The sequence below is a fragment of the Typopeltis vanoorti genome, chromosome 12 (genome assembly GCF_054136105.1).
Source record: "Typopeltis vanoorti isolate ZY-2024b chromosome 12, IOZ_Tvanoo_1.0, whole genome shotgun sequence".
NCBI lineage: Eukaryota > Metazoa > Arthropoda > Arachnida > Uropygi > Thelyphonidae > Typopeltis > Typopeltis vanoorti.
Genome location: NC_143560.1, coordinates 58,806,346 through 58,824,594, shown reverse-complemented (window position 1 = coordinate 58,824,594; position 18,249 = coordinate 58,806,346). Strand labels below are relative to the sequence as shown.

The following is an 18,249-nucleotide window of genomic DNA, read 5'->3' as shown; positions in this document are numbered from 1 at the left end:
AGAGCAGTGCACAACCGCTCAGATTAGCACAAGAGCGCAGTTTGTTCGCCAAGATGGTCGCTGACCTTCGATAGAAGATAGCACAATAAGAAGAAGATTGACTCCTACCAGTACAAGATTCTCGTTAAAAAAAAAAAAAAAAAAAAAAAAAAAACAGTTCAAGGGCAGAGCTAGCTGTTTTGCTTATTCCCTAAAAACATGCTAATATTATTATTTTTTATTATTATATTATATCTCTGAGCAAGAAAGGAAGGATTGAAGTGGTGTTTATGAATGGAAAAGTGGGTAGCATGAATGTACAGAATCAGGGAACAAGCGTGCAAAACAGAGGGAAATGAGGGACTCATGATGGGCAAAGGAACACAACATCAGAATAATCATCAAGGTCACAAAAGTCATCCAAGGTCACCTCATACAAACGAATGAGGTGACCTTGGATGCAGGGTAAAAAGTTGGGTTTGAAGATTCTGGGATGAGAAAAGAAAAGGGATAGCTTGAGAAGTCATATCTAATAACCAGTATCAGCAAAACTTGTTGTAGATCTAGAAATTAGTTATCTTTGTATACGAATGCTAAATGTATCAGAAATTCGGGGAATGAAATGGTTGCATTTAATAAATTCATTCACCCAAATATTACTGGAATAAGTGAGACATGGTTGGATGATGAGAATAACATTCTGAGAGAAATGGAGATGGAAATATATGTTTTTCATAAAAATAGAAAAGGAAAAAAGGGAGGTAGAGTGCTATTGATGATAGAAAAAGAGTTATGTCCACATAACGTAGAGATACAAGGAGTAAATAGTAGTGGTGGTTTTGAAGTGGTATGGTCTGAGATAGAGGTGAAAAGAATGAAATACTTAGTCAAATGTTATTATAGACCTAGTAATGTGGAGAGTAGTGACCATGAAATGTATAAGCAAATTAGTCAAGCAGATAAGAACAGGGTGATCATTATGGCAATATAGACTGGGATGATCAGATAGCAACTTAAAGAAAAGAAAATTCATTTCTTGGGTTTTTGAGGACAACTATCTCAGATGAGTATGTAATAGAAGGTATGCAAGGAATGAAGATCTTGGATTTGATCTTCTCATCAGAGGATGTTATTATAAATGAAGTGTCAAATATCCTCCGGTGTGTGAGAGTGACCATAAGCTGATTACCTGGATAACTGCCAGTCATGTTAGGACCTTCTGTGAGTTAAGGATATATGTGGATCTAAAATGCTGGTGATTGTGAAAAGCTTAGACAGCTTGCAGCTGTTGAATGGGATGAGGAGATTAATGCTGCGTGGGTGATATTCAAGAATCATCTGGTAGAAGCAATGTCTAAATGTATTCCGAAGGTCAAATAAGGTAGTTTTGAAATGGATTAATACAGAGAATAAGTATGGCATAAGTAATCACAATACCGAGGAAGAAGGCATTATTGAGTCAGCATAAGATGAGTGATAATCAGTTCCATGAGGAGTACAAGGAACAAGTGAGCAGGTGACTCAGTTGGTAAGGGTAGCCAAGGTGCAGTATTAGTTAGGTAATGAAGCAAATTCTTAGGGAGTTCTTTTGATATGTAGCCAGCAGAAATAAGAATGATTATGGGAGGATAACAGCTGCAGAGGATATTCTTGATATATTAAATGGGAAGTTGATAAAGGTATTTCATCCTTATGAATGTGACACGCAAAGTTTGAGAGCAGTGGAAGGAGAGACTGACTGTGAGTAAACAAGAATAATATGGGAAATTAAGCAAATTTCATGTTATAAGGCTGTGGGACGTGATTATATATCAACACATATTTTGAGGAAATGAGCCAGGGAGTTGATATCTGCTTTTCCATACTTATTTAATGAGTCTTACATTATGACAAGTTCCAAAGGAGAGGAAGGAAGTCAAAACTGTACTTTGTATGTCAGGTAACAGAACTTGAGCTTCATTATAGACAATCTATATATCAGGTTAAGGTTGGAGAGGTTAGTGAAAACTTGAATGCAGAATTGGGTTGACGAGAATGGCATTCTCCTTGATGTCAGCACAAATTTGCTAAAGGAAAGTGATATTTTAGTAATCTGATTACTTATTACAATAAGGTGACAGGTGCACTGGACAAGGAGATGGATATGCAGTAGTATATTTAAATTTTATGAAGGCTTTTGATAAGATTGCCACATTGCATTGTAAGTTGATACTTAAACTAGAACAGCCGGGGTAAGATATTAGATTATTGCATTGGATTGGCTCTCTGATAGGTATCAGCGAATTGTGTATGGGGGGGGGGGGGCAGCACAATATTCCCATACACAGCTTGCAATATCTTCTTAAAGAATAAGAAAGTCACTAGTGGTGTTCCTCCAGGGTCTATTTTAGAGTAATTGCTTTTTTTTAATCACCTCCATAGCTCAGTACAGACGAAGCCCTTTGGTCAGAAAGATCTGGGTTCAGTTCCCGTCAGTGACGTGAGGAAACTTTATCTGGTCTCTTTTCAACTAAAGGTTGAGTTAGCCGGTCTCATACAGAGGTGGGGGGGGGGGGGGGAAGGTTCACCTGGAAACTTGGGTTTTTTTGTCTCCCAGAACAGGCAAATCAGCCCCATGAACACACACTTCTACAAACAGGACACTGCCAGGAATAAGGAGCAACCATCCTATTCCATAGGATTTCGGTTCCAAATACCTACACAATAAAATGTGTAGGTCTACCCATGGGTGTAAATTAGGATAGGATAGGAAGTTAATGATACTGGGGAACATTTGAATGGAGATATTAAGTTCTTTGCAGATGATGCAATGCTGAGAAGAACTATGAGAAATACAGAATATATAGTGGCTTTATAAGAGGACTTGAATAAACTGACTGTGAATGGTACTGTTGCCAAATGAAAATCACTAAAAACAGCTAAAAAGGAGTTAAAAATAAAAATTTGAAGCTAAAATTTTAGAAGTAGTAGCTGATACTTTTTAGTTACTTACTTTATTCAAGTTAAAGTCATACTTGCATATAAGTGACTAAAGGCATCTTCCAAGTGGCCTTCTGTGCTTAATTCACTCACGTTCTCATTTAGATTTTCAGCTTTATTATATGTGGCCATCGTTCCAATATTACTATATAGATGCTGGTAAATGATAGTCTGTACAGCACTTGTACAGACTGTTATTACTCCTCAGGCCATACTTGACTGACAAAACAGCTGTCAGCATTGGCAATTACATCTTGTTTCTTTCTTAATTCAGTTTTAACTATGTTCACGGAACTAAAAATTTGTTCAATTTCCCCATTAGAATTTGGCAGCATTAATAAATTGACTGCGCACTGAGCAATTTCTTTAAATGGATTCATTCCAGATGCATCTTTGTATTCTCGTAGTTCTGTCCAGAATAGCTCAGTGTTTTTTTATATTTGTCCATTTATTTAAATGGATAGTAGTCAGCAGCAGCAGCATCTTTTTCTGTTTTCAGCATTATTTCTAAGATGGGAGTAACAGGTTCTTTTATATTTTTTATGGTATTTCAACAGAAAAAGAAGAGATCATTCTTAAAATATTCAAATTTTGAAGCAACCTTTGCTTAAGCTGTTTGAAGAGACCAAGAAGAAACTGTCTTGCTCTGTTTATAAGATTTTGTTCATCATTTTGTGTTATTTTCTTTTGTATCATCAACTCTGAAATTTTTCTTTCGAATCTGTAACCAAGATTTAGTTTGGGATCCAAACAGTCATCAATCTCTGACTCTAGAGGGTTGACTGTGGATGATGGTAGCACTAACATATTAGAAATAGAGCAAATTAAATGAGAAAGGTCTTCAAATAATCTCGTCTTATCTGCATGATTCAAAAATTTTGTTAACTTGCTGAACTAGAACAAGATGCAAAAATAAAAGGTACAACAGATTCCTTTCATCTTTACACATCTCCCACAAAATTTGAGCTTTGTAAAATTTCTTAGTCACACTCATGACTTTAAAGTGAGTTTTTAATTCCAACCACTAGCTGAGAATTCTGTCTACTACAGGTTCAATGGAGAGCCACCTCGTTGCACAGTTGCTTACAATTTTAAGAGGAGTATCATTTTCGTTGATGAGAAATATAGCTGGATATATATATAACAGAACTATAAGTGTAATGCAGTGGAGGTGAAAGTGGGCAAGGAAAGTAGGATTTGAGTGTATTGGTACAGCACTTTGTATTCTACTTGTCTTTAAGAAGAATGTGAAAATCACTTATACATTTCGGCAATTAAAAATTCTAATTTTCTTGGGAGAGATTCTGCACAAGTGTGAGACATTGCCAGTTGCAATGAATGGCATAAACATCTAATTTAAATTAAGGAGGAAATATATGCCTTCAGGTGTTCATAAATGCCATTATTGACAACAACCATAACATTGGCTTTGTCTGTACTAATTGCAATGAGATTTTTAATGTCCAGTTTCTTGGCCGAGAGCTTTTTTTTTTTCAATGCAGACACAATACCACTAGCATCACACTTTTCTAGAACTGCCATGCTCAGAAATGTATGCATAATTTTGCTGAATTTCTTGCTATAATAAATGATGGCCATTCCTAAAATCTTACTCACTGTGATTCAATTCATCTGTTAGCAAGCTGAAATTTCATCTCCAATGTCCGCAATTAGATCTTCTAATATTCTTTACAATTGTAGAGCGCTTGGTTCGGTGCATTTTTATCTTTGGCATAATTTGGAATCTGGGATGATATTTTCGCAAAGATCTACTAAATAATCGTAACTGTTGAATGATGAGCGACAACAAAGAAATAATGCTAAACTGCCTTCAAAGTGCACTGTCTCATCAGACTCCTTCACAGGCATATTTGTAATAGGAACAGCCTTATATGGAACTGCAGCAAGATTTTTCTTAGTTTCACTATGCTTTACAAGTTGACAATATTTAGCAGCTATATCCCATCTGTAAAACTTACAGTGGCCTTTTGTAGCATCACCAGGAACTTCACAAAGCCATTTACTAAAATTCCCATTTGCAACCACTCCCTCCTAAATTTTTGCTTGTAAGCTTTATTTTTCTCTGCTCATTTTTGAAGAAGGATATATATACAACTCTTTACTACAACGAATTACAATCAGTCTTTGAAACTTTCCACTGTGCAACAGATTAACTTGTAGGGAGGGGCTATCAACTTCAAGGTGACAAAATGGCAGACTGTTGGGTCATGTGACTGATGTCACAGTAAGTTTGAAACATGTATGATATTGCACCAAATGTACAATACAATTCTTTATCAAACGCAAACATGTGGAAAACTTTTAAAACAAATTTTTTAAGAGTAGGTTATAAAAATGACAAAAAAGAGCTGAAACAAGTTGTGAAGAAGCTAGATTAAAATTTTTTGGAGCTAGGAAAGAAAAAAGGAGCTGGATCTAGTTTCAAAAGAGTAACACTATTGAATGGGCACAGCAGTGGAGTTGCTATTTCAATGTTGCAAAATGTAAGGTTTTAAAATTTGGAAAACAAAGATGGGATGTAGAATATATACTTGGTTTGGGATGTATTGGAGGAAATAAGAGATCTGGGTGTGAGGATAGATAGTGATCTAAATTTTAGAGGACACATTGCCAAAATTGTGAGGACAATACAATTAATTCATTATGTGATGCAGAAGATAGTGACTTATAGAAGTAAGGAGATGCTGGTTCCATTTCATTATTAAGTCCTTGATTAAGCTGCACATACTCTACTGTGAACAGATTTAATCACCTGGTTTTTAAAATGATGCAAAGGTAATGGATAGGGTCCAGAGACAACTGAGTAAAATAGTTTCTGTCTGTTTAGCATGAAGAAAGGTTTTGAAGATGCAATTTGCAGAGTCTAATGGATAGGAGGAGGAGGGGTGATATGATAGAGACATAAGTAAAGGGTTGCTACAGGATTAACGTTGAAGAGGTTTTTCATGAAATGGTGGGAGAACAAGAATTCATACTTGGAAGCAGTATAAGGTGGGTGTGAGCAAAGGAGTGAGAATTGGGTTTTTTTTGCATGGAGAGTGGTCAATGATTGGAATGCACCCTGAGAGTGTGGTGTCTTCAGAGAATTTGAATGTATTTAAGGCGTAGTATGATGGGCTGTGTGTATGATGTAGTGACCATGATGAATCTTTGACTCCATGGTCTTGAGATAATAATAATGTCATCCATTTCCATAGCCTTATTAACATCCATTCTAAGTGTCATACAGCATAACTTAATAAAAGAATATAGAATAAGTTTAAATTTTAAATAACCTAAGTCAAATATACATAAAACACACATACAGGCTGACCATCATGGCCTCTTTCACCTTGACTTGCTCCTTTTATACCAGGAAATCCTTCATCTCCTTTTATGCCAACGAATCCTGGAACACCAGGCAAACCGGCATCTCCTTTCTGTCCCTTGGCACCATCAACACCTAAAAATATTTTGGGGATGCTGAATAAAGAATACATTATTGGTTATATAATAAAAAAATTGTACATTAAAGTACAAAACTGTCAAATATAGTATCATTTGTCAGCCTGGTTGGCAAAGTGGACAGAGTGTCTGCTCTTTAACCAGCAGATATGAATTCAATTCCTAGTATAAGCATAGATGTTTGTGAATGTCTAAGCAGGAGATGGATTTAATTGCCTAGTGTGAAACTGCACACCCACTAATTGGAGGCCTGAAGCAGTCTGAAAAAGTTCTGTTTAGTCTCTAGGGCAGCTTTTGGACTATAAAAAATAAAATATATTCTTAAAAGATAATAAAATACAAAGTTGCTGTATTGGTAAAGTTTGAAAGTGAAAAAATCCAGATTATGGTTGTTGAAATTGAAATTTTGACACAAAGTGCAAGAAAGAAGATGAGTTTTTATTATAGATAGTTTCATGTAAATCTATAAAATATCTAAATGTAAATTTCATTTTATCTAAATGAGTTCTATTTTATTTATTTATTTTTGTCTACTATATCTTGTGTTTGCATTGCTCAGGGTATCCATTATGGTGGCTGCTAAACTGAGTTAACTAACATTGCCTGGTCACCACCATTAGGAGAATGCACTGTATATAGCATAATGAAGGATTTTATAACATGCTACTGTTGTGGCACATAAAGAATACATTATTCTTTGTGCCACATGAAATGCAGGCTGTGAGAGCCACTGGGTGTCTTTTGAATCTACTTTAGTAGTAGCACAAGTGGAATTTGAAGTGGGCGATTGCTGACATAAATAGAAGTAGTGTATTTGATGGTGAGGAGAACAGAAAATAGGTGTCAATGGATTTGATTTTAGAGAGCATGGCAGAGAGAGAGAGAGGTTTGATGGATGACCTTGGGTGTGTGTGAGTGAATATCAGGTGAAAGCAGAGGTGTTGAGAAAGAAAATGAATAGAGGATGAGTGGAGAGATGAGAGAAAGTGCAAGGAGAACAAGAGTAGAACATAATAAATTTAGTTTAATCCTTTATCCAAGTGAGAGCAAACAAAGTTTGCACCTGAAAATATCTTCAGGACTGAATATGGTGTTGTACTATCTTACCTGGGTAAGTAGTACAACACCAGGCAACTCGTAGCAAAAGTGGAGCAAGCTACCAACACTCCTATCCCAGTATCTCCCATAATGCAAAACACATCTCCCTGTGGATATGTATAATGTTATGCATTAAGGGATTGGCCACTACCCAGACTAGTTTCGACCTTTATTGAGGTCTCTTCAATGGGAGCCAGGCCCAGAAAGAAAAATAAACTTTCAAGAACAAGAGTAGGTATGATAGAAACACATAGCAATAAGAAAGAGAGTATGGGAGAGCAAAAGCAAGAGAATGGAAGAGACATGCCAAGAAATGAAATTAGAGGAGAGAGAGAGAGAGAGAGAAAGAGAGAAAGGAAAGAGTGTGAAAGCAGAAAGATTTAGGGATACCTGTGAAAGAAGAATGAATGGAACTGTAATGATTTAGGATGCACAGCATAGAATGTTAAAGGAGAGAATGATAAAGGGAGCCTGGAGGAATGACAGAAAGTGATGAGCTAACATCGATGAAGTAGGGTGGAAATGTGAATGAAATAATAGTGAATAAGAAGACTATGAGAGGGAAGACAGTGTGTTGCCAAGGTATGATAATACTGAGTTGAGAAGATCAGTGATAAGGAATGAGATGGCAGCAAAAATGTGTAGGAAAAAAGCTCTTAAATATGTGGATGCTTAGAGTGCACTTGATGATAAAAAGAGAGATGGGTGCATTTGATCACAGAGGGACACAGGCATTTAGAAAGGCTGTTGTTTTCTGGAGAACTGAATATGTGCAAAGAAATCAGTTGCCAGGGAGGAAGGTAGCAAGAATAGCCTCATGTGGGTATAATGGCTTGTAAGATGAGAGACTGTTGAGTATATTGATTGTAGAGGCTATAGACAGTAATAATAATTATGATAATAATGATAATGCATTTGCTTTTCTATGTACAACTGCCAGGAATATCAGGAATAAAAGGATTGAGTTTGTGGTATTGACTGATTCAGTCTGTCTGAGGAGATTACTGGTATGAGTGAAATGTGGTTGACAAGGATAGAACTGAAAGATAAAAATCCATATTCTGAGAGGATTGGAAAGGTAAATAGGGTAGGAGAGTATCACTTATGGTAAGAATTAGGAGGTAAGTGGTACTGAATGCTTTCAGAGTATATGATATGTGAGGTAGAGATGGAAAGGCTAGGAAATATGAAGGGCAATGAATAGGAAATGTTTAAGGGAAAAAAAAGTGTGGTGAATACAAAACAAGTGACCCGTATGGGCTGTAACCAGTGGTAAGCTATGGAAATTTTAACAAAGGGATCACATCATCGAGCAGAAAAACATTGAGCAGATTTCACACCAAAACTTTTATTAATACAGCTTGTGTACAAATTCCAATCAAAAATGTGAGAGGACAATCAACCTCTAAAGGCTGTCATTTTTAGACAAATATTTCATGATGATAAACATGAAATATTTGCACACAATCAACTGTGTTAATTTATCTTACATAAGAAAAACATTTTTAACTATCAAAATATAAGAATGAAATCTTTTATAATCTTTTATAAAATATTTGATTGGCTACCAGAGGGAAGAAGGGTAAAGATAGCGCATGCGCTTATTTTATTTTCAAACTTGGGCGCATTCATCATAGAGGAGTTGAAACAATAATTCCAAATAATCTATACACTGCCAAATAGACTCATTTTTGTTAGGTTACCGTACGAGTTTGTCGCTTAATATGTTTCAAGAAAATAAAAAATTAAACAACAAGAATAAGGGGCTCGCAAATTTGAGAAAAATTTAACAAAGGGCTCACGCAAGCCCCTTATAGCTCACCACTGGCTGTAACTATTATGTGACTTTAAATTTTTCAGGAAATGACAACGTATACTGAAATATTAATTAAAAAACTTCAATCAATACCTTCCAATATTTTGGCAATGTTACATTGCCATCTTCTGGGAACATAAAACTATATGTGCGCACAGGCACTAACAATGAGCAAATAAGGCAGACGGTTGGTCCTAGAGTTTTAAAGGTGCCCCCATAGCAGGCTAAATTTGGTTGTCTTGGCTGTTGGGCTGATGTTCTAAGGATACAAGCTTCCCAAATTTAGGGAAGTCTCATTCACCCAAATTTGTTGAGATTTGGGAAGTTTTTTTAGAGCTGAGGCTGATTCCAGGAACAATCTTTCATATTTATATTTGCTATGGTGTAGTAAAGCGGCTTTCTTCCAGCATATTCTGTGGTGGGTATCTAGTGCATGGTCCACAAGTCCTGAGTGGCTATTAATTGCTCCACCAAAGACCAACCACTTCCCCTAGACCTACCTAGAGTATACCAGGTCCCTTGCAACTGTAAACTGTCCTGCTATGGCCAAACAGGCAGGACAGCTAATATCACAATATCCGAACACAAAGACTACTGAGTGTCCCTGAAAATAACACCGGGTCTTATATTAATTTTTGCTCCAAAAGACACATTAGGGCTTATTTTCAGGGGATGTCTTATTTTTTCATGTACACCATGTACATTAAGTATGCCTGTTACAACACACGACGTATTGAATTATGAAGATTCATATTAGACACAACCACGTCCATTCGTTATCACGTGTGCACATTATTCGTGCGTTATTTCTGTACTCAGATTGGTCATTCGGAAATGTCTCGAGTTCATCTGTTTACATAGGCATTTACCTCTCATCCAAAGGCACCCGCTTGGGTATTTACAAATACTTAATTATAATTTATATTAAGTATTAATGTCAATAATATCATTTATATTTAATTATATATTAATATTATTATTTTATAATTCAATATGTCCGTCGTGTGTTGCAACGGAAGTAATAAATGTGTCCGTCTGGCTGACGATCTTAACTGGGACTTATTTCTGGGGTAGGGCTTATATTACGAGCATCCTGAAAAATCATGCTAGACTTATTTTCCAGTTAGGTCTTATTTCAGGGAAATATGGTATATCTGGTTTCACCAATACCAGCCACTCAGGACTTGCAGACCTTGCACTAGATACCCACCACAAAATATGCAGGAAGAACGTCACTTTACTACAATGTAAAAAATTAAGTAAAAATGTTCGAATCATGCTCAACTTTTTCATCTTGTCATGCCATTTGCGATAGCCGCCAATCACTTTATCAAGATTTCGGCAGATTTTGAAGCTTCGTTCCATATCAAGATCAGCATGAAACAAAATTTCCTTAGCATACTCAGTGTGCTTGAAAACTTCTTTTGCAGTTAGCTTCTTAGTCGCAATATTCTTTTCTTGTTCACACTCCTTATCTTCTTCTTCATATTCACACTTAGTTTAAGAAGATAATTCTCACTTGACTGTTCTGAATGGGAATCAAGCAATTTTCTCACATCTTCATTATCCAGTTCATTGAATCCAAGTTCTTTTCCAACCGTGATGATTTCTTCAACAATGTTAGATCTTGGATTTTGCACATGATAAACTAACATAGGCCTGAGTTTAAAGTTGCCTTCTGCATTGCCTCCTAATAAAAGCATAAGATGATCTTTAGATTCTTTGTATCCTGGTTGAGATGCTTCAGTTTTAGCTAGGACAGTATTTGTTGGCATAAGCCAACTTACAAAAGCTTACAATAAGCTTACAAAAGAGACCAATTTCATTGACATTGAATATTTGCCGATCGTCATAATCACCTACCTGAATTATCCTTTGCAATTCTTCGGGAAACTTGGAAGCAAAATCTTTATTAGCACTTAGTAACATAAGAATAACACCAGTTATTCTTACATTATGCAGTCCAGTTTGATTTTTAAAATGGTCAAACCATCCTAAACTTGCAGTAAAGCTGTCACATTCCTCTTGAAATTTGGTCTCTTTCAATGAGGTAAAAATGAGACCATTTGCATGAATATTCACTGTACTAAGAGATGTTCTTTTTTGGTTATAATCATCAATCCAGAGTGATAAAATATGCTCCATCCTCGATCATTAAATGGCTTTTATTTTGGACGATCTGAATGCTTAAAGAAGTGGTAGCAACTTTTCCTTGTTCTTTGCTCTTATTTAATATAGCCCAAACTGTAGACTCACTGTATCCCAGGTCTCGCACAATCATTGTATTACTAGTCACTTTCATGTGTCTTAATGCTTTTCTGCTCGCTGCAAATTGGCAACAAAAAATTTCGCATAACGTGAAAAAATTGTGTCAACTGATTAATCACTCACTTAAAGTGGGAAATAGTATCATTTTACTCAGTCATGCTAACTGATTATCGTGCATATCGAATTCATGTTAAGCAAGGTTTTCCTGTATATTCCTGGTTCAGAAATTACCTATCAAGCAGAATCCAGCTAACAAAAAGAGTACAGGTATTCAAAAGAAACTCGGAGGTCTCTCAAGATGCAATATTACCTCCCACCATTTTCAGCATATACTTAAGCAATATGTACAAAATTAGAAACAAATTAAAAAAAAAATTGACAATTAGAAACATTACACAGAAGAATTATTAAGGGGGTGCTTAAGGGTCAAAGCTGTATAACTGGGAGAAGACTTCAACGTAGCCTTTTAAAGAATGTGGAGAAACAACCAGGGCTTCTGACCTAATGTCCAATCCTCACCTTCTCATGGTGCACCCTGATAGGTATTTACTTGGATACTAAATGAACAAGGATAGGCTGGCTGTTTGTGATTTAGCTGACTAAATTGTATCCTTATTGGTTTAAAAAAGTATTTTTATTGACTTAAAAGACAATATAAAATGATGGTACAACATGACAGAATTTTATGCAGGCTGAGACATCACCTGGTTAAACAAGGACCCCATTGTTTTTGCCAAGGAACCAGGGCAAACAGCAAAAAGTCAGCTACTGGAACAAATCCTGAAACACAACCCAAATCAACATCGGCAGAGTTTGAGATTAGTACTATCAACATAAGAAGGCTAAATGGCAAAGAAATGGAGCTAGTGAGGAATTGAATAAGTACCAGATCAACATAATAGGGGTGAATGAAACAATAAAGACAAAAACTGGTGAGATCTTTCTGAGCAATAAATACAAAATGTTATGTTCAGGCAATGACAATCAAGGAAAAGAAGGAGTAGCCATAATATTCAACACAAAATATGAGGCTAATCTTCATGAATAGCAGGCAATATCAAGTAGATTCTTGTAGATAAGTTTATACATTGGTAACACATGACTATATAAACTATATAAATTACAACGTATACTGGAATATTAATTAAAAGAAACTTTAATAAATAATTCCTATATTTTGGCAATGTCACACTGGTATCTTCATTATTATTATTATTATTATGCGACACCTCCAGGAGTCCAAGACTCATCGAGGGAGGGCTTACTCCACAACTCTGTCTCTACTACTCAATCCACCAACTACAACGAACTGTAACTACACCAATGCCATCTACCGCCCACCATCACCACTAGTATTTCCACAGACAATCCCAAACATCCATGTCCACAGCAGGATTTGAACCCGCAGCCTTTTGGTGGAGAGCGGATATGCTAACCACTCGGCCAGCTAGGCTGACTCATGACTCACCAGGCACTACAAAGAGCAGAAGAGAGAAAACTAACATTGTTCCTAGAGTCCTAAGGCCAAGACAACCCAATATAGCCCTTAGCGGGCTATATTGGGTTGTCTTGGCTGTTGGGCTGAAGTTCTCATGATGCAAGCTTCCCAAATTTTGGGCAGTCTCATGCACCCAAATTTGTTGAGGTTTGGAAAGTGTTTTAGAGCTGAAGCTGATTCCATGAACAATCTTTAGTATTTAAATTTGCTGCAGTGTAGTAAAGTGGCTTTCTTCCAACATATTTTGTGGCAGGTATCCAGAGCATGGTCTGCAAGCCCAGAGTGGCTGTATTGGTGAAATCGGATGTAGTCTTTGTGTTCAGATATCCTGACATTTGCTGTCCTGCCTGTTTGGCCAAAGTAGGACAGTTTACAGCTGCAAGGGACCTGGTACACTCCAGGTAGGTCTAGGGGAAGTCGCTGGTCTTTGGTGGAGTGGATAAGGGATGCCAATTTCTTATATGGTTTGTAACAAAAAGTCAGGTCGTATTTTTTCAATTCCAATTTGTTTGGATATTTTGGAAAGTTCAATTTTGTTCTTATTGGATTGATGAAAAATAGTATATATCTTATCAATAAATATTTTAAAACGATCTTTTATCGTTTTAAAATATTAAAATTTCTTTTATCGATCACCTAAAACAAGATGGAGGCAATGGTTTAAACAGTGTCATATTATTATGTTTGGAAACTCTTTTGCAATCCTAGTACTGCTCACTCCAGATTTTCTCCCAAGCTTAACGCTGGCACCATCGGAGCAACATCCTATTAAATTTTTTTCTAGGTAGGTAGTTCTTAGTAAGCCCAACATTATTTAAATTTTCCATAACTGAAGAACATATTGTCTCTGCATCTTGTTTTTCCAATTCAACTAATTCAACGAAAATTGTTGGTGATGTAACTGAATCCTCAACTTTTAAGAAAAGTATAATAACTGGATTGCAGGATATCGTTGAAGCTTCATCAATAATCAAACATATTTTCAGGTTATTTTGAATAATTTTATTAAATATTTCTTTTTTTAATTTGTACTTCTATCTCATCTTCTATGTCTGAAAAGAGTTTACATGTTTTTGCCAGGCTGTAAACTGTATTAAATACTCTACAAGTAGTACTTAAATATTTTTCATTCATCATATCTACTACTTTAGTTATTGAATCCTGCTCACATTGTTTTAAGTTCTCTTTACAAATGTTATGAACTTTTAATGAAAAATGTTCTTTCATTTTTTTTCCTTAGAGAAGCTTGTTGTATCTCTTATTTTTCCCTGTTGCCTCAATCTGAAAACATTTCCATTCTTTTGACACATGAACACTTTCTCTTTTATAAAGTCATATTTTGCACAATACTCACAACCTAACTTTTTTTGTTAGAAATTACCAGTCCGTCATATTTTTCTTTAAAATTGTTATATTGTTGCACTGTCCAGCATTCAGGAAGATTATTTTCAATTTGGAGTTGTTATCGTTTTTTTATCTCAATAATTGACATGCTGCTTTCTTCAAGTTGGAGTGATTGTGCTTGTGACTGTGTTGTACTATCCAAGGCCAATTCCGATACAACAGATTCCAATTTTGGTTTCTTATTGAAAAAATCTCTCAAACTTTGTTGCCTTTTCATCCTTTTTAAGGCTACTGCAAAAAAAATAAAAAATGTGTTATTTTAATATATTACAGAACAGGAGTGGAGATGTGCTTATATATTTGAATATTTTTACTGATTCTGTCCACGTGTGGTCATATCATAAACTTTTATAAACAAAGCACCTGTGCTTATACTATTGATAAACATCAGTCTGAACATACATTTTTTTATTTTATCGATACTAAACAAAAATTTCTTGCTGAATTAATAAATGGCATAGGCTATGCAGATTAAATACGATAGAATAATGTGTACGACAAAGTTGTGATAAAAACTGTGTTTTTATCACAAGTTTTTCCACTGCTTCTGAAATAAACATACATTATATGTTTATTTACTGAAGGAACAAACGCGAGGGAATAAAAATATAGTATTTCATCAAAGGTATAGCAAGTTTTATGAAATGAATAAATAAATATTACAAGCATAGTTCCATCTAATTTTTTTCACCTATGGATGGAATGAACATTACTACTGGCGCTTAGAATACGTTGTTGCGCAGATGAACGTTAAAAAAGAGTAAGAAATGTAAATTAGTGATTTCCACATTGGGCAGCTGCCAAGGCTGCCCAATGTGGCCCACTTAAAAGAGAACCCTGATTACAAGTGCCATTTTAACAACCAGTTCGCCGAATTCAACAAAAAATTAGGTATCGGTTCTGCCGAACCGACTGAATCCCACCACTAGGTATATATGTAGCTGCAAGGCAAGTGTTTATAATGAGCTTATTAGGAAGCTTGAAGATGTGCCAGAAGAACAGAAGTAGATGGAATGAAAGAGGAGGCAGAGAAGTTGGTTCGGTGGGTTTCAAGATATACTGTAAAAGGGTGTTGGTTTAGTAGGTGGCTGTTGTTTTAATGATTTTGGAGGAGAGTGGAGGAATAATAGTGACCAATTCAGCAGAGCACTCCATGAAAATATCTGTAGAAGATGCACAAAGCAGAAACTAAACATCTGAGAGAGAGGATTTTGGTGCACAACACCAAATATGGGAGCAATATTCCATGGTTTTGGGCTTTGTATAGAGTTAGCAGGTGTGATGTAGTGTCTTGTGCAAAAAATTACACCAAGTTTTTTGGTAGCCTGCGGAAGCTATAGTTGAAATGTGGTTGTGACAGGAAAGATTGGAAGTGCAGGTCAGTCCAAGAAGAGAAATCTGATTGTATTTGGATATCTCAATATTACTGAAGGTATGGGGGGGGGGATTGCAAGCTCTTTCTTGCAAGAGATCAGACAGAACTGAGTTTTGATGACATTGAAGTTTACAAGGTTGTCCTTACCCCCACTGGGATATAGCTAGGAGATCTAGGTCATTGATCATGGTAGATCTTTGGGATTATAATATTTGAGTACTATAAGGTTTGTCAAATGAAAATGAAGAATGGAGTGTACTGTCATTGGCAAAGCTATGGATAGGATCGGAAGTCCGTGAAAGTAAGTCATTTATATACAAGAGGAAGAGAGTGGGTGAAAAAAAAACCAGAACCCTGTGGTACTCCTACATTGGTGGGTAAATCTGAGGAGAGTAAACCATCCACTATGACATGTAGTGAGTGACCAGTCAGAAAGTTAGTGATCCAGTTGCAGAGTGAGGAAGGTAGACCATAGGATGGCAATTTATTAAGTAGATCCCTGTGCCAAACCCAATCAAATGCTTTTTGAAATGTTGAAGGCAACCACATGAGTTTCTCCAGATTTCTCCATGGACTGAGTCCAGAGATGGGTGGTGAAAGCAAGATGATCAGCTGTAGATCGCGAGTCGCAGAATCCATACTGCTGGCCACTGATTAGTTGGTGTGTCTCTAAGTGTCAAGAGTTGGTGTTGATGACATTCTCCATAATTTCAGAAAGAGAGAGAGAACAGAATTGAGAGCAATTGGATGGCAGTTCATTGGTTGAATTTATCACCTTTCTTTGGGATGGCTGAATGTTGACATGTTTCCATGTTGTGGAGTAGATGCCAGTTGAATAGGACAGATTTAAAAGGTTATACAGGATAGGTATTAGTTCTGAGGCACAATTTTTTAACACAGTTGGTGAGAGATCATCAGTACCAGATGTCTTGTGTTCAGGTTATTTATTAAGGATTCTCTGGATTTTTCTTTGTCAGAGGATTATGGGAGACATGAAGGTAGCCGTTCTTGTGGAATGGAAAGGACTTTGCCCAGATCATTAATGCAGGAATTGGAAGAAAAGAGTGATGCCAGTAAGTTGGCCTTGTCTTTAGTTAAGGTAACTACATTACCATCCAGATGTGAGATGGTAGAAACCTAGGTGAGAAGAAGTGCGTCCAATGGCCTTGGCAAGAGATGAGAAGGATTGACTGCCATCTGGGAAGGAAGCAAGTTTGCGGCATTTGGCCCTTCCAAGGTCTGACTTGGACTTCATGATGATTCTTTTACAACTGTTATGAGCTCCAGAGTGGGCAGATGGAGATTTCATCTTGAGCCGTTTGTGGTAAGCAGAGGTTTTTCCCTTTACAATATTAGCATACTTTTTTTGAAAACCAAGGCTTGGATGGTGACTGAGAATTTGGAGTGGAATAAGGGATGAAAGCCTTCATTCCTGTGAGGTGATTTCTGTTATTCAATCTGAGCAGTTGTTCGGCTCAGAACTGAAGCAGTAGTTGAACCATGGAAGGAGGAATATAGAAGTCACAGAGATCTTCCCAGTTCACACCACTGTAGTGCCAAAGGACACAAGACTGTGAGCTGGTGGGTGAAGGCTTTTCAGTGAAAAAAAGAGACATATCTTGTATGAGGTTGTGATCCAAGTTGCCAAGAGGAGAACTGACAACCACAGTATACTTGGAAGGGGAGCTTGTTAGGAAGAGGTCAAGTGTGTTGGCAAATTGGAGGGGATTGTCTGGTATTCTGGTGGGAAGATTGATGATCTGAGGTAGGTCATTGCTGATAGCAAACACTTCAGCATTCCTGCCTTCTTGATCGGTGAAACTGGAGAAGGGGAGTCGATATGAATTGTGGACATTGAAGTCCCCAAGAAATATAACCTCATGATTGGAGTATTTCAACTGCAGAAAGTCAAGCTTTAGAGAGAGATAGTTGAAGAGGTCAGAGTGTTTGATAGAGTTTGGAGAGCAATAGAGAGTACATGTGAAAAGGGAAGGTTGATTTAGTAGAGAAATTTTGAGCTGGAGCAGATCAAACAGTGGGGATTCAAGGATTTGCAGTCTCTTGTCATGGTATGTCAGTTGTGATGAATGCAGAAGTGTCATCCTTGTGGCAGAAAGAGCTGTGTAAATTTGAGCAGTAAAGGTTGCCAGTTGGGGTTCTGATAGAAATAATAAGTCTGGTATAGATGACTATAGGTGGTGGTGGTGCACATAGTTTATATTGGTGCTTAGGCCATGGATGTGAAAACTTTTTTTTTGGTAAAAATTAATTTTGGTGGGTTGTTTGGTTGGATTTCTATTTTTATGATTTTTGGATGGATTTTTTTGAATGTTTTTTTTTCTATTTTTCGTAGGAGAATTTTTGAGA

At 36.5% G+C, this 18,249-nt stretch overlaps 1 protein-coding gene across 1 annotated transcript in view; it reads right to left on the bottom strand.

Annotated features, from left to right (window-relative positions):
* LOC150100817 (uncharacterized) overlaps positions 1-18,249 on the bottom strand; it is a 975,156-nt gene that overhangs the window by 135,706 nt on the left and 821,201 nt on the right. The window contains exon 35 of the mRNA XM_090401910.1: positions 6,285-6,421. Within this exon, the coding sequence (XP_090258036.1) occupies positions 6,285-6,421 (137 nt within the window). The remainder of the gene's footprint in view (positions 1-6,284; positions 6,422-18,249) is intronic.